General features: G+C 17.4%; 4 protein-coding genes across 4 annotated transcripts, besides 55 other annotated features; 2 read left to right on the plus strand and 2 right to left on the minus strand. All coding sequences in view use genetic code 6, as the record gives it.

Moving 5' to 3' along the window:
* Positions 1–76: a microsatellite.
* Positions 46–156: a microsatellite.
* Positions 82–135: a microsatellite.
* Positions 94–159: a microsatellite.
* Positions 97–165: a microsatellite.
* Positions 101–149: a microsatellite.
* Positions 112–152: a microsatellite.
* Positions 166–720: 555 nt separating the features above from the next.
* Positions 721–771: a microsatellite.
* Positions 730–780: a microsatellite.
* Positions 766–818: a microsatellite.
* A 349-nt stretch (positions 819–1,167) lies between these two features.
* Positions 1,168–1,211: a microsatellite.
* Positions 1,212–1,310: 99 nt separating this feature from the next.
* Positions 1,311–1,379: a microsatellite.
* Positions 1,380–1,677: 298 nt separating this feature from the next.
* Positions 1,678–1,747: a microsatellite.
* Positions 1,748–2,220: 473 nt separating this feature from the next.
* Positions 2,221–2,264: a microsatellite.
* A 374-nt stretch (positions 2,265–2,638) lies between these two features.
* Positions 2,639–2,678: a microsatellite.
* Positions 2,679–8,709: 6,031 nt separating this feature from the next.
* Positions 8,710–8,795: a microsatellite.
* Positions 8,796–9,587: 792 nt separating this feature from the next.
* Positions 9,588–9,656: a microsatellite.
* Positions 9,598–9,670: a microsatellite.
* A 101-nt stretch (positions 9,671–9,771) lies between these two features.
* Positions 9,772–9,864: a microsatellite.
* Positions 9,779–9,916: a microsatellite.
* Positions 9,780–9,858: a microsatellite.
* Positions 9,780–9,896: a microsatellite.
* Positions 9,782–9,861: a microsatellite.
* Positions 9,805–9,931: a microsatellite.
* Positions 9,837–9,925: a microsatellite.
* Positions 9,837–9,934: a microsatellite.
* A 116-nt stretch (positions 9,935–10,050) lies between these two features.
* IMG5_171920 (hypothetical protein) lies at positions 10,051–10,793 on the minus strand (the record flags this gene model as incomplete). The annotated part of the gene is made up of 3 exons (XM_004029792.1): positions 10,051–10,242; positions 10,284–10,429; positions 10,682–10,793. The coding sequence occupies 3 exons, from the start codon at positions 10,791–10,793 to the stop codon at positions 10,051–10,053; spliced, it is 450 nt and encodes a 149-aa protein (XP_004029840.1).
* Positions 10,100–10,176: a microsatellite.
* Positions 10,285–10,327: a microsatellite.
* A 395-nt stretch (positions 10,794–11,188) lies between the features above and the next one.
* Positions 11,189–11,253: a microsatellite.
* Positions 11,190–11,247: a microsatellite.
* Positions 11,197–11,262: a microsatellite.
* Positions 11,246–11,306: a microsatellite.
* A 172-nt stretch (positions 11,307–11,478) lies between these two features.
* Positions 11,479–13,970, minus strand: IMG5_171930 (hypothetical protein; the record flags this gene model as incomplete). Its single annotated transcript, XM_004029793.1, has 5 exons — positions 11,479–12,396; positions 12,472–12,732; positions 12,787–13,394; positions 13,496–13,664; positions 13,794–13,970. The coding sequence occupies 5 exons, from the start codon at positions 13,968–13,970 to the stop codon at positions 11,488–11,490; spliced, it is 2,124 nt and encodes a 707-aa protein (XP_004029841.1). The 3' UTR covers positions 11,479–11,487.
* Positions 12,413–12,450: a microsatellite.
* Positions 13,971–13,993: 23 nt separating the features above from the next.
* Positions 13,994–14,043: a microsatellite.
* Positions 13,994–14,055: a microsatellite.
* A 230-nt stretch (positions 14,056–14,285) lies between these two features.
* Positions 14,286–14,317: a microsatellite.
* Positions 14,318–14,588: 271 nt separating this feature from the next.
* Positions 14,589–14,635: a microsatellite.
* Positions 14,636–14,914: 279 nt separating this feature from the next.
* Positions 14,915–14,952: a microsatellite.
* A 528-nt stretch (positions 14,953–15,480) lies between these two features.
* On the plus strand, positions 15,481–17,192 carry IMG5_171940 (plasma glutamate carboxypeptidase, putative; the record flags this gene model as incomplete). The annotated part of the gene is made up of 5 exons (XM_004029794.1): positions 15,481–15,675; positions 15,731–16,020; positions 16,067–16,221; positions 16,316–16,839; positions 16,883–17,192. The coding sequence occupies 5 exons, from the start codon at positions 15,481–15,483 to the stop codon at positions 17,114–17,116; spliced, it is 1,398 nt and encodes a 465-aa protein (XP_004029842.1). The 3' UTR covers positions 17,117–17,192.
* Positions 16,230–16,302: a microsatellite.
* Positions 16,233–16,292: a microsatellite.
* Positions 16,654–16,697: a microsatellite.
* A 158-nt stretch (positions 17,193–17,350) lies between the features above and the next one.
* Positions 17,351–17,381: a microsatellite.
* Positions 17,382–17,508: 127 nt separating this feature from the next.
* Positions 17,509–17,601: a microsatellite.
* Positions 17,572–17,621: a microsatellite.
* A 504-nt stretch (positions 17,622–18,125) lies between these two features.
* Positions 18,126–18,176: a microsatellite.
* Positions 18,177–18,412: 236 nt separating this feature from the next.
* Positions 18,413–18,476: a microsatellite.
* A 126-nt stretch (positions 18,477–18,602) lies between these two features.
* Positions 18,603–18,662: a microsatellite.
* Positions 18,627–18,657: a microsatellite.
* Positions 18,663–19,009: 347 nt separating the features above from the next.
* On the plus strand, positions 19,010–20,684 carry IMG5_171950 (protein kinase domain protein; the record flags this gene model as incomplete). Its single annotated transcript, XM_004029795.1, has 4 exons — positions 19,010–19,054; positions 19,116–19,229; positions 19,266–19,288; positions 20,672–20,684. The coding sequence occupies 4 exons, from the start codon at positions 19,010–19,012 to the stop codon at positions 20,682–20,684; spliced, it is 195 nt and encodes a 64-aa protein (XP_004029843.1).
* Positions 20,172–20,216: a microsatellite.
* Positions 20,212–20,256: a microsatellite.
* Positions 20,685–22,031: 1,347 nt separating the features above from the next.
* Positions 22,032–22,072: a microsatellite.
* An 83-nt stretch (positions 22,073–22,155) lies between these two features.
* Positions 22,156–22,238: a microsatellite.
* Positions 22,239–23,273: 1,035 nt separating this feature from the next.
* Positions 23,274–23,303: a microsatellite.
* A 219-nt stretch (positions 23,304–23,522) lies between these two features.
* Positions 23,523–23,528: part of a microsatellite that runs on past the window's edge.
* Position 23,528: part of a microsatellite that runs on past the window's edge.

The raw sequence follows: 23,528 nt of genomic DNA on the forward strand, positions 1-23,528 counted from the left end.
ATATATAATTATATATAATTTATTTATATACGATTTAAATAATAATATATATATATTTAAATTATATATATATATATATTAATTTCTATTAAATTATATTTTTATTTACATTTTTATATTTATTTATTTTTATTTTATTTATTTTATTTTATATTTTTACTTATTAATATATATTTAGGATTAAAAAATTTAAGCTAAAAGTTAAAAATATTGTTTTTTAATTAAAAGAAACTACATATAAATAAGTAGCAGAAAAATTATTAGAAGAATTAGATATTAAAAAAAATTCAATTGTAATTAAATATTATTTATAATAAATATTTTTTTTTAGGATAAAGAAGAATAAAATATAAAAAGAAGAGTATACGATGCTTTAAACGTTTTAATAGCAGCAAATGTTTTATAAAACAAAAAAAAAGTTATTTTTGATGACTAAAGTAATAAAAATTCATAATTTTCTAAAAATCCTTTATAAGAAATAACTTATTTAAATGAGGCAAAAGTACAAAATATATTTTATATTAAAAAGGTATATATATATAAAAATAAATAAAAGAAAAATAGAAAATATAGGTTAATCAAAAAATTAAATAATTTAAATGATTTAGTTAATACATTTAATAGTTTTTACAATTTAGTGGAAAGAAATAAATAAAATATAAATAAAGAAAAAGTAATCTAATTTCCATTTGTAGTAATATTTACATAAAAAGATAATTCAAAAGTAATTAAAAAATAAATATAAAAGTAAATATAAGAATTAAAATAAAAAATAAAATATATTAATAAATTTAAATATATAAAAAATAATAAATATAAATGATTATATATATATATTTATATTATTTTATTTATTATATATCAATTTTTTATTTAGGTAGTTATTTAATAAATAGAAAACAATAATATTCATATATATTCGACAAATAAAATGCAATTATTTGGAGATATTGATATCGTATAGAAATTAAATATCAATGAAAATAAATAACATATAAATAATTAAATTAATATATTTATTTAAAATATTATATCAAAATATAATATTAATATTGATATTTTGAATTAAATTTATTCTTGAATTTGATAATAGATATATTATTTTGTAAATATATTTTTTTTAATAAATTTATAAATTAATTAATTCTTTAAATTAAATTTAGAATGAAAAAAATAATATTTAATTATAAAAACAATAAAATTAATTATAATATAAAAAATAAAAATTATATATCGTTAACATTTTTTATAAAATATTTTTAAATATGTATATGTTTAAAAAAAATATATTTACAAAGTAAAATAAAAAAATATATATATATAATTATATATATATTATATAAATATATATATTCATATTAATGCATATATATATATATTTTCTTTTTATTAATTTTTTAAATATTAAATATTTTTTATATTTATATAATATATAATTTTAATATGATTTTTCTAATTTATTTATTTTTATCATTTTATTTTTCTTACATTATATCATTATTTATTTATATTATTAATAAAAATTTTTTTATTACAAAAAGATATTATTTTTTTTTTGTATATATTTTATTATAATTTAAAATTACTTTTTAAATCTATTATCTAATATTCTTTTAATATTTAGTATATAATTATTATTTTCTTATTATTAATTTTTATATTATATATTGTAATATCATATTTAAATTATTTTTTTATTTATATTTAAAATTAATTTTTTTTATTTTTATTATTATATTTTTATTTAAAAATAATTTATTTATTTTTTAAAAAATTTATGAATTATCTTTTAAATAAGTTAATATTTTAATTTTTAAAATATAAATCACATACAATTTCTTTTTTTTAAATATACTATCGAAATTTATTAAAAATTTTGTTATTAATATAATTTTATTTTTTCTTTAATAAAATAGTTAAAGCATATAAAAAAAAATTTAATGATTTTTCTTTATTTAATAAATATTTTTAAAATAAATTAATTTTTTTAAATAAAATACTCATAAACCTATTTTTATTTAAACTATTTTTTTATAATAAATAGTTTATATTTTTAAGGTTTAAAACCTTTAAAGAAAAAGCTTCTTTTTTTAGCTATAATTATCTTTAAATTTATATTTTATATATATATTTTTTTTATTGAAATAAAAACCATTAAATTAACTTATTTTTTATATACATTATTATATATTAATTTATTATAAAAAAATATTGATTAATATTAAAATTTTTTATTTTTAATTAAATTTTTTTTATTTATAATTTTATCCTAACTTTTCTTTATAATTATATTATTTAAAAAAAAGATATTAAAATATAAATATAATTCAGTCTATATTTATGTATTTTATTTTTATGGGTTTTTAACTTCATTTATAGATATTATTTTATCTAAAAAAATAATATTAATGAGATATTTATATTATATATAATATTTATTTATAAAAAAAGACTTTATAGAAATAAAAAAGAAATAATTTTATTAATTTCATTATTTCTTAATTTTATCCGGAGATTCATCCAATTTATCAAATTTTTTTCTTTTGTATTTAATTGTTTATCTCTTAAAAAAAATGCTCTAAATAGTATTAATCTTGCTATCTTTGTTGGCATTATTGAATTCTAAAGCATCAAAACCATTAATATTATTATTATTATTAATGTTATTATTATTATTACTTTCTAGATTCTAATCTAACATTACAGCTGCTGTATTAATATTATTTTCATTCCTCATTATATTATTATTCTCCATAATACGAATTTTCTACCTCAATCTATTTTAATTTGCAAAAAGTTTACTACCAATCCTTTTTTAACATATTTAGGACTTACTAATTCCTAATTTGGGCTAGTAATCCTAAAATCTTAATGTGTTTTCTTCAGATTTTTTTCATCATCTATATCAGTTGCTAAAGTCATTTTTTATTGCATAGAAGGATATGTAATCTAATGCACTTTTGCCGATATTTTTTTCAATTTATATTTTAGCCAATAAATCTTCGATTATTAACAAAAGAAACTAAAATTATCGAAAACAAAGACAGATAACTCTATTAAAAATATAAATATAAATAATCCGATTATTACCCATCCGTATATAGTTCTTTAATTTTCATCATATCTTCCGTTTTCTATTAAAGGCAATAACAAAATTAATGATAGAGTAAAAAAGAATTCAACTCCAACTTATTTAAATGAGTAAAATAGGATTATATAAGGCTTGTATTTCATTAAATAGCTTATAATAGATATATTTATGACAGCAACTAAAAGTATTTAAACATAATTATACCCATTAAGTACAATAACAATTGTTATAATAAACATTTTTCGATAGTAAAGGATTATTTAATATACAGGAGAATTCAAATCATTCTTTAGAGTTTCTAAAACAAATTACAGATAATTTTATTTAAAATATAAAATCGTAAAAAAGAAAGGAATAGGAAAAAATAAAATAAAAAATAAAAAAGAAAAAACAACTGATAAAACTTTTACTCCATAAATATCTTTTAAATTAGTAAATTAAATAAATGAAGAAAGTAAAATATCTTAGTACATTGTCCATAATAAATCTTTGTATAATCTAAATCCAAAACAAGATAATATATTATTTTTTATAAAATGATAGAATTTATTATTATTATTATTTTGTTTTTTTAATAATTCTACCAATAAATAAATAAATAAATGTAATCCAATATAAATAAGGACTATTGTGAAATTTTATCCTGTATTAGCTATAAAATTAGTTGTTTATTCTAACTCGTTTATTCTTCCTATTGATGAATTTTCATATATATCTGTATCCATCCCTATTTCGAATATATTCGGGATAAATCCCATAGTAATATCTTCTAAAGATTTTAAAAACAAAAACAGATTTTTCGGAAAAAGCATATTTATATAAATCATTAGATATAATATATTTGAAAAATCAATCAAAGTCGACACAAACTAAAAATTTTTCGTAAAGGCCAAAAATAAAGAACTACCAATAACAACTTTAGATATTTAATTTGTAGTGGATATTATTTTTTAAGTTATTTACTCTTCTTTATCATTTTAATTATATTCTAATTATAAATTAATTTCTTTTAAAGAAGTATCTATTTAAATATATTTGACTTATTAAATATCTAATGCATTTAAATTTTAAATTTAAATTAGTAAAATTTGAGACGGAGGAGGGTTTTGTTTAAAAATAAAAGAAAGTTCTAAATGAGTTTTATTTAAATATTTTAAATTCTTTTAATATTTTAAGTCTTTCGAAAATACTAGTTTAATGTTTTACAGTATATTTTAAGATTCTTCGATTTGTGTATTTTCTGGAAAAATAAAATAAATAGTGTTACTCTTAGGTGAAAAAATTTAGAATTGTACTTACTTTGTAGTTATTAATTATATACATTTATTATATTATTCATTCCATATTTATTAATCTTAGCACTTACTTTTTACACAATATTAATAATTTTATAAAATGTAGCCTTTTTCACATATTTAGCAACTATTATTATTTTTACATTATTAACAATTTTAAAACGGACAAATAATACAATTTTTATTTTTATCTAAAAAATATCTCTCAGGACATTCAATATTACATTTATTTTCTAATAAAAAGTACTTTTCTTTGCATTAAATGCATTTATCTTTTAAATATTTAACACAATACTCTATATAGATCTTTTCACAAACACTTCCTTTTTATTAATATCCATCTGGACAACTTTATACACATTAATTATCCAATTAGATATAATTTTAAGTACATATTTAACAATTATTTTTATCTGCACATTTAACGCATCCCAAAGAACATTCTTAGCATATATTAATAGGCTATATAATGGGAAAAAAATTATCTGGACATTTCTATATACATTAAAAAATATCTTTCTTTTAAATTAAATAATACTAACTTTTGCATTAAGAACACTAATTTATTCCAGTTGGGCATTATAGGCAGTTGGAAACGTTACATTATTCACATTTTTTCTTGTTTTCGTTTTAAAAAAACATTTATGGCTCACATTATTAGACACAAGCCTTAATTTATCCACTATCATTTGTTATAGAATAATAAAAATCATTACATTATAAGCAAAAATTACTCTAATTGCATATTTTACACTTCGAAAAACACTAAATACACTAAAAATTTTAATCAAAATAATTATCAGGGCATTTTTATACACAAAATTAATCTTTTTCCAAATTTAATAAATAGAAGTTTTTTTGGCAAAAAACACACTTATTTTAGTCAAAAGCTTGACAATTTTCAACTTAAATCTTAACACACTTTTATTCTTATAAAAAAAATCCAATTGGGCAAAAATCTACACACGTATTATTATTTTCTAAAAGGACTTTTGTCTCTTCACATTATATACAAAGTAACTCGCTTTCGCATGCAATGCAGTATTTTGGACATTATTCACATTTAAAAGTCTTTTTATTTACATAAAAGTACTACGGACAAATCCCTGTACAGTTTTATTCATAAAGGAAATAATTTTCCATACACTTGGAACATTAGTTCACATTATTAAGACATTCTATACAATTTTCAACTTTACAGGGCAAACATTAGGTGTTTATCTCGTCTTAATAGAAAAATTAGATAGGACATTTGACGTAACATGCTTTTATGAGTCCAGATTACTCTATGTATTTGTAGTGTTTTGAATCACAGGACTCACAGTAGTCATATTAAGTGCATTTTTTACAATTAAATGAACATTATTGACATTAAGTGTTGTTTAATTTGTAGAAACCAATATTATTCGAACAATTTCTGACACACATATTTTCTTAGACGAGCATATTATTGTTACATTAAATACAGAGATTTTATTTATACAAGATACAGTTTAAAATATATATTTATTGACATGAGTCTAGTTTAATATCTTTATAATAACCATCTGGACATTCATTGTTTAAAAGAATGCAAATATTTTGGTAAAGAAAATAGCCTAAGCTACATTCTAAGCAAAAATTATCTAAACTCTTACACTAAATACATGGAAATTTACACTAAATGCACATCCTATATTAAATATCAGGAAAAAAGCCTTTGGGACAATTCTATAGACACTAATTTTAATATAAAAAGTATTAATTTGTGCATTTTACGCAAACATTCACATCCAAAAGGCAATTTTCACATTTCTTAGTCTTACAAGGAATACATTTTTTTTCTGGTAGTTACATAAAAAAGCCTTTAGGATTACATATATCACAATAGAACTTATTATAACATTATACACAATTATCTTTACAGGCTTCACAAATAAAGTTTTAAGGAAAGTATTTATCTGGACAAGCCTAAATACAGTTTTAATTGTGTAAATATAAGCCTTTTTAACATTATAAACAGGTTGATTTATTATATAATAAGCAATTCTATATATGCATTTTTACACAGTTTTTATTAATTTAATCCTTTATATAGCCATCAGGACATTCCTAAATACATTCATATTTAACATCTGTATTATTTATATTATATATATGTTTAAAAAAAGAATCCCCGCATAAATCACAATTATCATAATCACTACAAGAGATACAATTACTAATACATGATGAACAAAATTATACAGTTCTTTGATAAGTACCTTAACTACATTATTTAGTACAAAAAGTATTTGTAATATCTAAAAGATAAGGATCTGAACATTAAGTACATGTATTTTCACTTTAATAAGTACAGTTTAAACAGTTTGAATCTGTACATTATATACATTCATCACTTTCACTATTATAAAAATAACCATCAAGCACACAATCATTTTATATTAAACATTTACTAAATGGATTAGTATTATTTCTGGAATTTTTCAAAGGAATAAAACCACTTATGCATTTGTTACATGAAATACTATCTATACAAATTAGACAATTCGCCATACATTAGAAACATTAGCCGATTGCATTTTTATAAAATTTCATAGGACAATATTTTAAGCATTAATCTAAGGTACCATTTGGTTATTTATAATATTTATATGCACATTTAATACAAATTTAATCATTATTAATATCACATTATAAACAATTCTCTGCTTTACAGTTTTTTTATACACATTATTTGCCTGTAATGTCTATAAAATAATCTTTTGGACATTTATCTACACAACTATTTTGTTATAAAAGCAATTTATTATCATCACATTTCAAGCAGAAGCTCGAATTTACGCACTAAACACAATATTAGGTACATTAGTGGCAAACATTAGCAGACATGAAATAATAAGGCGGGCATTAATTAACACATTAATTATCATGTAAAAAAATGGAATCTAAATTTGCACACTAGACACATATTTCAAAACTATTACAATATAAGCAATTTGGAGAGCATTATTCACATCTTTATTAATTAAATTAATAAAATAGGACTTTGGGCAGTACGTTAGACATTTATCTACAGAGTTTTCATTATAAATGTAAAAACCAACTAAACATTAATTACATAAATTTTAATTTATGCATTTAAGACAGTTATTAACACATTTTATGCATTTCATTTATACTTTATCAGCATAATATTAATCCGGACATACATCTGTACAAGAAAATTCATTAATAAGATATAAATTAGGACCACATTCTAAGCATTCGTCTTTACTTTTTCCAAAGCATGAACTACATAAAGGATCACATTTCATACACTAAATTTATTTTTCTAAATAATAACCGTTTGTATAATCACAATTTTTATAACAAATACCATTTATTAAAGAATAGCCACTATAACAATCTATGCAATTATTAAAAAAAGGTCCTCTGCATTATTTACATTATTTATTACATATTATATGAACAAATCTAATATATAAATACAATTATAAATAAATATTTATATTTATTATTTTTTGTTAAAAACTTTTTTTATCTGAAAAAATTCTCGGGATGTTAAGGAGTATATATTTAAAACCAATCTATTTTTTAACATTATCTGTTTTCATCTAAATATCTATCTGAAGAGCACATAATACAAGTTTTTGATTATATATCAATTTTTAAGCAACCTATAATATCTATACTTTTACAATATCCTTCGTAATAAAAAACTAAAAATAAAAAATATAAATATATATTATATTTAAATATATAGATGTAAATATTAAATATTATACAATAAAAAGGACAATCTTTAGCATCTTTTTCACAATTTCCATTATTTAAAAAATATGTAGAATCCTTACATTATAAACATTTATAATTTAAAGATTTTATACAATTAGAGTTACTATTATTAATACTTTACACAATACCAAAAATTTAATTTATATAATATAAATCATGCATTAAATCATTTAGATAAACACAACGGAAATCATAGGTTAAAATCATCCCTAAAATACATCTTGAGCAGTTATTAATTTAGTTCCCAAAACAACTTAAACAGGAAGGATTACAATCTAAACAATTCCCTGAAGATGGATATTAGCTAAAATTGCAGTATTTACCTTAACATTAATATCCAATCATGAATTTAGAAATATTTAGACATTCTGTACAATAAAATTCATCTAAACATTAAGAACATCCAGGTTAACATTTCTTATATAAAATTTCAATATTTTATAATCCCAATTTTAAATTAATATTATCAGATAATACTTATAATTAAACAATCTGTATTAAATAAAAATAAATATAAAAAAAACAAGGTATATATTTGTAGGTAATTATATAAATATAAATAAATATATATATATATATATATATATATATATATATATATAATATATATATATATTTATATATTTATATATTTTAATATTTATTATATAATAATTATTAATTTTTAATTTTTTTTTATATATACGAAATCAGTTTAAAAGGAATTATTAATATTACTTTCAATTTAATAAATATTATCATTTTCAATAGTCCCACATACATTTTCTTTTTTAGAATTAACTACAGTATATTATAATTCTCTTTAATCAATTTTAATATTTATTTAATTTATATTTTCTATCAATGAATCTACATCTATTAAACTTAAAGATAATAAAATTTCGAAATGCGGTTCTTCTATTTTAGTTCTTAATACATAAAGTTATTTTACACTAATATAAGGTATTTAAAATTTAGTTTTAAGGTTATTTAAGCAATATATTTAACAGTTTTAGATTATAAATTTAGACATATTAATATCATATAAACTTGGAATGTAGGATTTTAATTTATCATCAAAATTATCACTACATTAATTTTCATAAATACTTTTCTAATATGCAGTTATATATTCTTTTTTTATTAAAAATAATATTTATATATAATTAAACCTAATAATTGCGAAGATTATTTTATTAGTAAGGTTTATATGAATATTAAAAATATTATTTTAAATTTCATTTAAATTTATTTTTTAATTTTTTTAAGATAAAAATTTAAGCTTTATAATTTTTTATTTAATATAATTTATATAAAAAAAGAAAAATTTAATTTTAAAATAAACTGAAAATTAAATAAATTTTAAAATAATTATTAATATAAAAAAAATTTATCTTATTATATTTTTGTCAAAAAAAATAGGAATGGAAATTATAAAAATATATAAATATTTTTTATATATTTAAAAAAAAATGAATAGTATATATTTTAAAAAAAATATATTTGTAATATTTCTAATAAAAAAAATTTAAAAATATTATTAATATAATTAGTCTATTATTAAATAATAATTAAAATATATATAAATAAATTTAATCATTTAAACATTTTTTAAAAATGAATAAATAAATTATAATTTTATATTTTATTTATAATAATATATTATATTATATTAATAAATTATATTTATATTTATATTTATATTTATATTTATATATTTTAATATTAATATTACTTATTTTTTTTTATATTTTTCTATTATAATATATATATTTTTTTTTATTTTATAATAAATAAATAGACAAAACTAAATAATTAAATAAAAAAAAATATGCTAAATCTAATAAATCTATTATTTTTATTAAGAAAAACTTAAAAAATAATAATATAAATTTTAAAAAATAATTTTCAATCTTTTTTAACTTTTTTTTTTTAAGTATTATTTTATTCCTCTTACTCTTCATCATCTTCTTCATCCTCTTCTTCTTCTGCTTCATCTTAATCATCATCATCTTCATCACATTCTTCTTCATCTTCGTTTCCATCATCATCATCAGCTCCTTCATCTAATTCATCTTCATCATCACTTTCATATTCATCCTATTTTTTTTTTTTCTAAATATATATAAATATGTATTTACCACTTCATCATCATCCTCGTCTTCATCATCATATTCAACTTCATTTCCATCTTTGTCTTTATCATCTAAAATTTGAAGAGTCGATAGTAAAGCAAAAACACCTTGAGGATATTCTTTATCAATAGTAACCTTATTATTTGTCAAATCTAATTATTAAAGTTTTTGGAATTACTTAAAGACTTCTAGATCATTTAAAGTTTCAATTTAATTATTTATTAAAGATAGAGAAATTAATTATTTTAAATGTAAAATATTTTTCAATTGATTTCCATGAATTTTATTATCATTTAATTCCAGTCTTTCTAAATTTGTTAAAAGTGGAAATTTTTCTAAACTATTTATTTGACAAGAATTTAAAGATAAACTGCGCAAATTTTTATATTTTTCTAATGTTTTACATAATTAATCTTCGAATTTTTCAACTTTTTAACCATCTAAGATAATTTCTTCGACTTCGTCTGGTTATTGGTTTTTTGTTTATTCTTTTATAAGATCATATGTATTTGTCATTTTTTTATTATTTTTTATATTAATTTTTGTTTTAATATTAATATCTATATTTAATTTTTTAGTCTTTTTATATCAGTTATTATTTTACATAAAAAATAATTAAAATTATTATTATTTTTATTTATACTTCCTATTTTTTAGATTCTTAATATTTATATAATTATAAAAAAATGATTTTTTGATTTTTTAATATAATGTAAAAATAAATATATTTATATATTAATAAATATATATTTAAAAAAGATAATTAATATGTGAATTATTAAAAAAAATAAAATATTGTTTTATATATAAAAAAATAAAAATAAAAAATTATATATATAAAGTATTATTTATTTATATAAATAATATTAAATTAAATATATTTATAAAAATAAATATAATATTATATTAATTAAAAATAAAAAAATAAATAAAAAAAATTGAAAAAATTAATAAATAAATATTAAAAAATATAATATATATATATATATATATATATATATATATATATATATTTATATTTATTTATATTAAAATATTTTTAATTATATTTTTTTAATTTTGTTTTCAAATTTATTTAATTTAATATCAAATATTAATAATAATTTTTATTTTCAACTAAAAAAAAAATATATATTTTTAATTTCTAACAATAGCAACATTATAAAATTATATATTAAATTAAAAAAATCATTTATTAATAAATTTTTTATCAATTATCTTAATTTACTCTTGCCATTGCTTTTTATCTTCCAGTATCAGATAATCCTACTGTTTTATTCCAAACATATTATTATTTACCTAAATCAGAATCAAAATCTACTGTAAAGAATCCTTATCTTTCAAATTAAAATCTATCTAAATGATTTAATAATCCTACTAATCTTTTATTCATTTTAGCATTTTTTTTAACCACAAGCGAATTTTTATTGATAATAGTAATTAAATCTTTTTTACTTTCAGTTGGATCTTCATTAAATAAGCATTCATAGAGTCTAACTTAACAATCCAGACTTTCCTTTACACTAACCCAATTAACATAAGTTTTCGGTTTTGGTGCATTTTCCTTAATAAACTCAATCAAAACTTCCTAAACAACTCCATTTTAATCAGCCTTGACATCCAAACACTTAAAAACTCCTGCATATTTAAGTCCAACTATCTTGCCTTTGGCAAAGCCGAAGAAATCCTTATGATCTTTCATCAATGTATCTTCCCTTTCTACCCATACTTAATTAAATAGTGTAATTTTATGGCTTCCTCTTTCCAGATATTTCGGGAAATCTGGAGCATCTATTTCTAGGGAAAAGTTATCGTCTAAATTGACTATTTTAACCAATACAGGATCAACTACAGCCAAAGTTCTTTTAGCCACATTATCTAAATCTTTCCTGATACAATGTTCTAATAACTAGAATTATATGATATTCTCATTACCACTTCTTGTGACAGAAACTAGCTCACAAAAATCATTAATACCAGCTGGAGTATATCCTCTTCTACGCATTCCTTAAATAGTTAATAAACGAGGATCGTCCCATCCATTTACATGTTTATCGAAAACAAGAGTTTATAGTTTTCTTTTAGAAAGTACAGTACTTGATACATTTAATCTTGAAAACTATAAAAATTTAAAAATATATATATATATATATATATATATATATATATATATTAATATTTTTTTATGTATTACCTCCCATACATAAGGTCTATATATTTATAAACTTTTTAAATACCAATAATATAATTCTCTTCTAATTTCAAATTCTAAAGTACATAGTGAATGAGTAATACCTTCTAAAGAATCACAAATAGGATGAGTATAATCATAAAGTGGATAAATACACCATTTATTGCCTGCATGTGGATGACTTACATATCTAATTCTATATATAGCAGGATCTCTTAAAGTAGTATTAGGGCTTTTATAGTCTATTTTAGCTCTTAAAACAGCCTAAAATTATATATATATGTATATATAGAAATTTATAAAAATATATATGTTTACCGATCCTTCATCCCATAAACCAAGTCTCATTTCTTCAAAAACTTTCAAATTTTATTCTATAGGGCGATCTCTATAAGGTGAAGGTAAGCCTTCATCTCTATATTTTCTTCCATCTTCAATATTTTAATGACAGACATAAGCTAATCCTTTTTTGATAAGTTTGACTGCATATTGATATAATATATCAAAATTATCAGATGAATAAGTCACTTTCCAAGGTTCATATCCGAGCCATTTTACATTATCTTTTATAGAATTTATATATTCCATATTTTCTTTTTCTGGATTAGTATCATCAAACCTTAAATAGCATTTTCCTTTATAATCTGAAGCTACTGTGAAGTTAAAACGGATAGATTTAGCATGTCCTATATGTAAATAACCATTCGGTTCTGGAGGAAATCTTGTTAATATTACATTACCGAATGTTTTTTCCCTCAATTATAATAATTCAGGGGTATTTTAAGCTGCAGCTAGGTCTCTGCCGATTAAATCAGTTATTTTTTTCCTAGGTTCTTCTTAAAATTATCCATTATTCTCGGTATTATTTTCTTCGTTATTATTATTATTTTGGGCTGTTTTTTTATGTTTTTGGGATTCTTCCTTGGCTTTTTTTTATTTAATTCAATTTTCTGTTATTTATCTTGTTAAGTTTCTGGTCCTAAATAATTCTCATATTCTTTTTTAAATAAACCAGCAAGTATTTTACCATCTGCAAAAGGAAGAATTTCTCTCAAGTTTTTCATATATTCAGAAATACTAGTACAATATCTTAAAGTGTCTAATTCAGCTTTTTTTGTAGTTAAAAATTCACGGATTTTTTAAGAAATCTATTCTTCGCTTAAAGAAATCCCGATTCCGCATACTTTCTCTAAATCCTATATATTTATAGATACAGAATTTTTTAATACATATTCAATTGTAAAGTCTAATTAGTTCTAATTAGTTATTTTACCTTAGGAGATATATTTTGATAATAATTCTCTTTAAGCTTCTATTGTAGGTACTATTTTTGTAGCTAAAGAGTATAACATATTACCTTTTTTCTTATCACATTCATTTATTTAGGCACAGTCAAGAGTTTTAGTCAATGATTGGGTCAATTGTTTGTTCTTTAAAACATCATTTATTATTTTTTCGTCTAGATTTATGCTTTTTAATCTTTTTTCTAATTCTGATTCCATTTTTTTATTTTTTTTTTTTCCTCTATTTTTTAAAGATTTTTTTTATTTTTTAAAGATTTTTTTATTTTTTAAAAGTGTTTTTTATATTTAGTTTATTTTTTTTAAAAAAATAAATAAATAAATCAAATATCAATACATGAATGATTATTAATATTTAGAAAAAGTAATTTTTTATGATAAAGATGTAAACTAAAGAATAGTAGATAAAATAAAAATATCAGACCCAAAATTTAAAATAAAGCTCTCCGCAATCCATTACCATCATTAATAAAAAGAAAAATTAGACCGTTAATTACACGATGAATTATTTAAATTAAAAAAATAATATGAAAAAAAATAATTTGAAATAATTGAATAAAAAAATGTAATTGTTTTTTTTTTATAAAAATATATGAAATTATTATATAATAGAAAATATTAATGAATTAAGGCATTTTTTATGTAAATCCGAATTCAGATACTCATTAATTATTTTTAAAAAATACTTTACATTTTTCTAAAAAATATCAATATTAAAGAATTAATGACTATTGGATAACTGCTATAAGAAATTGTAAATTATTAAATGTATAATTAAGTTAATTAGATATATAATATGCTTAAAATTTATTAGCTGTAATATATATACATATATATATATATATATATATATATATATATATATAATTATTTAAATAAAAATATATGATAGATTGATATATAAAGATAAGAAAATTAAAGAGGATAATCTTATATATCATTGATATTCTTTTTCGATGAAAAATTAAAAGATTTAAATAATCATATTGTAACAGTATCTTTTTATATGTATGATTCTTTAAATTCATATAGATAAGAATGTAATGCTGAATTCTAAAATAAAAATTAAAAAGATAGAAATTTTAATTCATTTTTTATCTCTTTTTTTGCAACAATAAATCTTGAAGACTGTATAACTGATGTAAATATATTAAAATATAATATATATTTAAATATATATATACATAAAATTATGTATGTATATATATATTTATATATTTTTTTGATATATTAAGTAATCAGAAAGTAAAGATAAATGTAAAAAATTAGGAAAAAATTTTGAAATCGCAACTATTTTTAAAGAAGAATTAGTCCCGTTTAGCCTTGAGTACTATTTAAACGCAAGAACTTTAGATCTATAAGAAAAAGAGATTGACTAAAATAATTTTGATTATGTTAATGTTGGAGAAGAGAAAGAATTATAATAATAATCTTTAATTCATAAATTAAATAATGAAGAAAGTTAAAAATAAAGTTCCTTATATAATATCGATAATAACTAAAATGAATTTATTGATAAATCTTAAAATAATAATTGCTAATAGTAATGAAATATATTTTTTCATAAATTAATAAAAATATGTATTTATATTATTTTTTATAAAAATTAATAAAAGAAATTAAATAAAAAATAGTTCATAAATATTATGCAATATTAGTGAATTTTAAAAAATTATATGTTTTTTATAATAAAAATTAAAAAATATAAGAAATGTAATAAATTTTATTATTTTTAATTTTAATTACATTTTCATTATCTATAATTATAAGAGAATAACTTAATCTCAAATATATAAACGACATAACAAAAATAAAGTCAACAATAGAAGATTAATCAAGTTAATATCATCATTCTGCTTATAATAGATTGGCATATATAGTAGATACATACGGACCAAGATTATGGGTATATACTAAAAAAAATATAAAATAATTTAATATAACTTTAATCAACAAAAAAGGGATCTGATGTATTAGAAGCTGCAATAATGGATTTTTATTAATAAATATAATAAGAAAAAATAGACGTAAAATTAGAAAAAGTTTCCAATTTTACGAAATGGGAAAGAGGAAATGAGAATTTAACTCTTTTTGAACCACGTCTTCATCCTTAAAAACTTAATTTCATAGGATTAGGTTTGAGTGTACCTGGAAATGTTACTGCAGAAGCATTTTTAGTTACATCTTTTGAAGATTTAGAAAAAAATAAAGATAAAGTTAATGGAAAAATTGTAATTTATGCATTTCCATGGTAAAATATAAATAAAAAATATTATATAATAAATATATTAATATAGGGTAGATTACCCAACTACGGTTCAGTTTAGAACTTCTGGTGCATCCTATGCTGCTAAATATGGTGCAGTAGCTGTATTAATAAGAAGTATAACTCCGTTTAGTATTAATTCACCACACACAGGTGCTATGTAATACAAAGAGAAAGATGAACATGGTAAAATTTAAATATATATATAAATATATATAAATATATATAAATATATATATATATATATATACATATATTTACTAAATAACATATTTAATAGGTAATCCGATACCTAAAATCCCCGCAGGTTCCATTACGGTAGAAGATGCCGAAATGTTACTAAGAATGTAGAAAAGAGGTTAAAATATAAGAATAAACCTATATATGGAAAACAGATAAGTACCGAACTGTGAATCTTTTAATGTAGTTGCTGAATTAAAAGGTACTGAGTTTCCTGAAGAAATAATAGTTTTAGGAGGTCATATAGATAGTTGGGATGTTGGAAGTTAAACTGGTGCAAATGATGATGGTGGTGGTTTTATTACTACTTTTGAGGCTTTAAGAATTATATAAAAATTAGGACTTTAGCCTAAAAGGACTATCAGATTTGTAGCTTGGAGTGGAGAAGAATATGGAGGAAGTAATAGTGGAGGAAGTTAATATGCTTAATTACATAAAGGAGAAAATGTAATTTTGGCTTTCGAAAATGATATGGGATCTAGAACTTCTATAGGGTGGGGATTTAATGCAAAAAATAATACTTAAAGCTAACGTTTGAAAGATTTACTATAAAAATATATGAAAGTTTAATTTTTTTTTATTTTATATATTTTTATATATTAATAAGAATATTTATGGATTAACTAAAGTTTTTGATGGAGAAGGGGAAATGGTAGATACAAGCTGGCTTGGAGCTCCTATGATTAGAAATATTGCTGATGATACTAAAGATAATAAGTATTATTTCACTTATCATCATTCGGCAGGAGATACTATGAGTATTATGGATCCTGATTAGTTAGATTAGAATGTTGTAGGAATCGCATCTCTTGTTTATTTGGTTGCATAGGAAGGAATTTGAATATTTTTTATTGAAAACTATATGTTATTATTATAATTGTTATTTTTTAAAAATATAAATAAAGTTAAAATATTTTAAACTATTTGTAATAATAAAGTTTATATATTCATTTTTTTAAAAAAAGTTTAATTGCTTATTATTATTCATTATTTTAAATATATATTTTTTAATATAAATACAAAAAAATATGTTATTTTTAAAATTAAAATCTTTAGAAATAAAGATATTTTTTATAAAATAAAAAAAATAAAACAAATAAAAAAAAAATTTATAATTAAAGTTTTTATTTTTTTTATTATGAAATATAAATATCTCTTATTAGGCTAATATATGTTAAAATAAATATAATAAAATCAATATTTTAATAGCTATAACTATTGTAAAATATAAGAATTTATAAAATATAAAATAATTATATTATAATATTATATATATTTATAAATATAAATATAAATTAATATAAATTTTTATTTATATATAAATATTTTTCTTTAAATATATATTTAAAGATATATATTCTTTTAATCTTTTTCTTTATTTTAGTTTAATGATTTTTCTTTTACATATATAATTTTATTTATGCATTATTTAGTTTATAATTTTTTAAAAAAATTATAAGTTTATTATTTTTCATATTTTTTTTTTTCTGTATATATATATAAATAAATATTTTAATACAAAATTATTATAATAAATATTTTATGAATTAATAATTTATGTATTATTATTTATTTATTTTATATTTATTAAAAATAAAATCTAATATATATTATTTTTAATAACTTATTAATTTATTTTTATTTATACTATAAATATTTGCAGATTTTTAATAATTTTGAAAAATTAAATAGATGAATTAACAAAAAAATAAAGCGAAGATTATAAATATATTTTTATAATACAATTAATATATATATTATTCTTAAATTACATTAATTTTTATAAATTAATCATATTAATTTTAAATAATGTTAATTTTTTATAAGTTTTATTAAATATAGTTTTAATAAATTAATATTATTTATTATAAAAATTAATTAATTTTAACTATTATATAAATAAAAAAAATATATATATTTATATATAATTATATTTTTTTCTTTATAAAAAAAATAAATTAAAAATATTTTCTAATAAATATTCTATTATATTTAATTAATTATTAAAAATAAAAAAAAAATCACTTTAATATTTATTTATGTATACGAAAAAAAAAATTAATTTAAATTATATCAATAAATAAAAGGATATTTATAAAATAAAAATAAAAATATTTTAAATTATTTATATTATTTCTATTATTATAAATATAAATATTAATATTATATAAAAATGAAATATTTAAATTAATATATAAATAAAAGAAATATATATTATATAAAAATAACCTATTTATTATAGAAAGTTAATTTTTTTCTTATAATATTAATATAATAAATATTTATTTTTAAATAAATATTTATTAAAAATATTACATTATTTTTTTATATCTAAATTTTAATAAATATTTTAATTTTATATAATTATATATAATTATATATTAAATGATTAATTTTAATATTTAAATAATAATAATTTATATGTATTACAAATTCTATTCAATTTGTAATAATAGATAAAATTAATAAATAATATATATATATATATATATATATTTTCAATATATTCTTATAAATAATTATAATAAAAATGGATTTTTAAGATAATTAAATATAATTTTAAGCCGGAAGAATAAAAAGTTCAACTATTTAAAGTTGTTAACTTTTACATGAATAATAGAATTTGGCAGGCGAGAGTTTATTTAGAAGGAGGTTTTAATAAAAAAAGGAGAGTAATTATTTCACAATAAAACTACCCGCTCCATCTAAATATGAAGAAAATTAAAATAAATAAATGCTTTTTTCATAAAGATATAAAGTTCTGAAAAATTTAGGAGATGTAAATATATTTCTTTTAATTTAATAAAAAAAAAAAACATAAAATAATATAATATAAAAAGGGTGTATCTTCAATAGTTAAATTATGTTAATTAAAAGATAAAGAAAACGAAGATTTCAATAAGCTTTTTGCTGTTAAAATTTTTAAAATAAAATCTGTAGATGATACATTAGAAGTAATTTTTTTCATTAAAAAATAAAAATAAAAATAGATATAAAGAGAAGCCTAATTGTTGTAAAAAATAAACCATAAAAATATAATTGATTTAAAAGAAATATTATTCGAAAAGGCAAATGAAAAGGCCTATTTAGTTATTGAATATGTAAAAGGAATTACCCTTCAAAAATATATATAAGAGAACAAAAAAATAGATGAAAGAGAAGCATTTTTTATAATAAAATAAATTTTAGAGGCCATATATTATTTAGATACTTGTAATATAACACATAATGATATCAAACCTGATAATTTAATCATTAATTAAAAAACAAAAAAATTACATTAATTGACTTTTCAACTTCTAGAAAAGTAATTAAATAAAATAATTTGTAAACGAATTTAGGAACACTAAATTATAAAGCTCCTGAAAAATTTACAAATATTTAAAATAATCCGAAATCTGATGTTTGGAGTACTGGAGTTATTTTATTTTATTTACTTACAGGATTTCTCCCTTTTTAAGATTATTAGTATGTATTTTATAAAAATAATATATAATGTTTTTTAAAGAAATTCAAATGTAAATTAAGTAATTAGAAATATTAAAAATTAAATATTTTAAATCTAATTTTAAAATATGGTCTCTATATAAAGTTATATTATAATTAATTCTTTTTTACAAATTGATATAAATACAAGACCATCTTGTAAATAGGCTTTAGAAATGATTCCTTTTTAGGTTATTTTTATATTATTATTTTAAAAAAAGAAAAAAAAAAATAATTAAATTTTTTTATAAATAAAATTTAAAAATATAAAAGAAATATTAAATATTAAAAATAAATATATAATAATAATAAGAAGAAACAAAATAATATTTAAGATAAAAAAAAAAATGATTAAATGTAAATAAATAAAAAAAAATACATAAATAAAAATGATTTATATTATATATAAGTATTAATATAAAATATTTAATAATATAAATTAGTTTGTTAATATATATATATATAATATATATATATATATATATATATATATATTTTATATTCTATTATTTTATTTTGCTATACCGATTATAAATATATTTTTTTTATTTATAATATACAGAATTAATTTTAAGTTTAATAAAACATCTTTCAATTATTAAATAAAGAAAAAGTTTTTTAATAAATATAAGAATCAAATAATAATTCTAAAGATAAGAAATATTTTACAATTAATTAATTTAATGAATAATTTTAAAATAATTAAAATTAAGATGTATATGTAAATTAAACTTTTTTTAATTTATGAATTTATAATAAATTAAACAAATTTATACCAGTTTTATATTTTTTGTTAATTTTAATGCATATATCTTTATAAAAAATTTAAAAATATATTTTATTTATTTTAGTTAATTAATAATTATATAAAATAAATATTTATACAAAATTTTTTATTAATTTAAAAAAGATATGTAAACTGAGAGGATTATTATTTATAATAAATTAAATAAAAATTTAATAAAGTAAATTTTAGATACTAGTTAAAAAGGATGCACTTTTTATCAATTCGATTTTCAGAATCATATATTCGAAGATTTATAGAAATATATATAAAATTCAAAAAATGTTAAAATTTCATTTAAAAACTGTATTAATTTAGATTAAATTATTTATAGAAAAATTGGTTTTTTATTATCAAAAAATGAAAATTTGGCTAAATTTTAAATTTAGTTTTATGAATTTTCTACTGTAAATTTAAATGATATTGCTTATTTTTATTCTTGTCTTTAAAAAAGTAATTCTTTGAGAAAAACATATGCACCAAATCAATAATAAATAGTTTAACCTTTATCAAATTTATTTAATATTAATAAATATATATACAAAATTACTATAAAAATTATAGATGAGTAAAATTTGAAAGTATTAGTGTCTTTTTTTTAATTAATTTAAAGATAAATATAGATTTTAGTTATTTCTTAGTTGAAATAAATGAATAAAAAAAACTAAAATTTCGAAAAATTAATGCAGTTGATAAAAAATTTGGAAATCAAAAAAATAAAAATAAAATTTTTACATATAAATAATATGCAAAATAGTAGTTTTTTGAAAGTATTTGGAAATAAAAATATTAAAGAAATTTATATTAAAAATGCTAATTTGGTAAATTATGAATGTTTTTGGAAATTATTAAAAGGAATTTTTAAGAAAAAGAATGTTTTTTAATTTATTTGTTAAAATATTAATATAAAAAATAATGAAGATTTTATAAAAATGGACTATTTTAATAATATGTAGATTAAAAACAAAAGCTTATAAAACTTAGAATTAGGGTTTTTGTAAAATCATGAGTTTGTTTTAAATAATTCTTTTGTTTTTTTATTTTAAAAAGTATCTCGTTTATATATTTCTAATATATAAATAAGCTAATTAATTGTTTATAATATTTTTATATTTTCCTAGTTAAAATAATTACATGTATTTATGGAGAAAATTGAATAAATTAATTACATTTAATAAAATATTCAAAATGATTTATATTTTTTAGAAGTTTATATTGATATTATTAATTTTAATTTGTAAGAAGATAATAATAAAACATAAAAGAAATTTTAAAAAAATATAAACATATTAAGTATTGTTTTTATAGAAAATAAAAATAATATTTAAGTAAAAGAAAAAATGGTTTTGGATGTTTTTTCTTAAATATAAAAATATTAAAGAATAAATTTTTATAAAATTAAAATAAACTTAATTATTTAAAATTGTAATAATTTATCGATTTTATATTATAATTCTAATAACATAATAAAATTAGATATAAAAAGTAAAAATAATTTAATTATTATTAAAAATAAATTAATATTATAAATTATTGCTTTTAAATAATATTTAGAATTATATTAAAACTTTTCAGCATTATAAATATTATATGATTTAGTTATATGAAATTATATTTATAATATATAAAATATATAAATATTTAAATATATATATATATATATATATATATATATATATATATATATATATATTTTACTTTTTTTTTTTTATTACTTTTGTAATTTTTTTTTTTCTTATTTTAAAAAAATTTTTAAGAAAAATAAAATTTCATTATTTTTTTTTGTGACTTTTTTATTGTTTTTTAATAATAAAAAACAAAGATAATAATTTAAAATATTTTTATGATTTGTTATTTATATTTTTTTTTTATATAAAGTTATTAATATAATTATATAAAATTATTATTATCATATATATTTTTATTTTTTAAAAAAAATAAAAGTAAATATATATAAAAATTTAGTGATTAATATTACAAAATAAATATGTTAATATAATATTTCTTTATAATAATATTTATTCAAATAAATTTTACAAAAACCTCCACTAAAATTAAATGTGAAGCCAACACATAATTAAACACATGTTATTAATATAATCAAGAAAACAGTACAATATAAATAAATACAAGTCAAAATTGTAAATAATGTAAAGTAAACTTCAATACTTAATTAAAAAACTCACCTCTGTGTACGTCTGAAGTTTCCCAAGCATTAAAAAAAAGTTAGATAGGGCAACCCTGTTAATTGTTAAATGAGTGTTTAAGTAATAAATGTGAGAATAACGTATGCATAGGTGCAGTTTTAGGTGAAAAATGTGATATAAAAAATTATATTTTTTGTGATAAAAAGTTGTATTGTGGTCCAGATAATTTATGTATTGAAGTTCAGACTGAAAACTGCGAAAAAAACGAATAATGTCCTGTGAATATGTTTTGTGGTGAAAATAAAAAATGTTTGGAATTTTTCAGTTTATAAAAAGATCAAACAACTAATAAATTATTTTCTTTTGGAATATTTTTGAATTTCCAATGTAAATCTTTAGCCAGTTTAGATGGAAAATGTATAGAAATTTCCCAAAATAATTAAAATTTAACCCAATGTGGTGAAAATATAGGTGTTTGTGGATAAAATATAGATAACTTAGGAGAAAAGATTAATTGTGAAGAAAATTTTGCGGATAATAGGAATTTTTGTACTTTTGGAGTTCAAAATTAAGCTTTTTGGGAATTTTTATAAAAAGAATTTGTATAAAAAATAGTTTAAAAGAATATAGAATGTCCAAATGAAGTCAAAATGAGTAAAAATTGTATAGGTATAGGCTAAGTTTTGGAAGAAATGGAATATTTTGTTTATTTGTATTTAAATTATAATAAAATTTATGGAAGTTGTGTAGATGGGTTGATTAAAGAATAATATCCGGTATATTCGACCTTTTTTAACAAATTGAGTTAAACTTAGTTAGAAAAAGAAGAGTAGGTA

This window comes from Ichthyophthirius multifiliis, assembly GCF_000220395.1.
Source record: "Ichthyophthirius multifiliis unplaced genomic scaffold scaff_1120509251265, whole genome shotgun sequence".
In the NCBI taxonomy this organism is placed as follows: Eukaryota; Ciliophora; class Oligohymenophorea; order Hymenostomatida; genus Ichthyophthirius; species Ichthyophthirius multifiliis.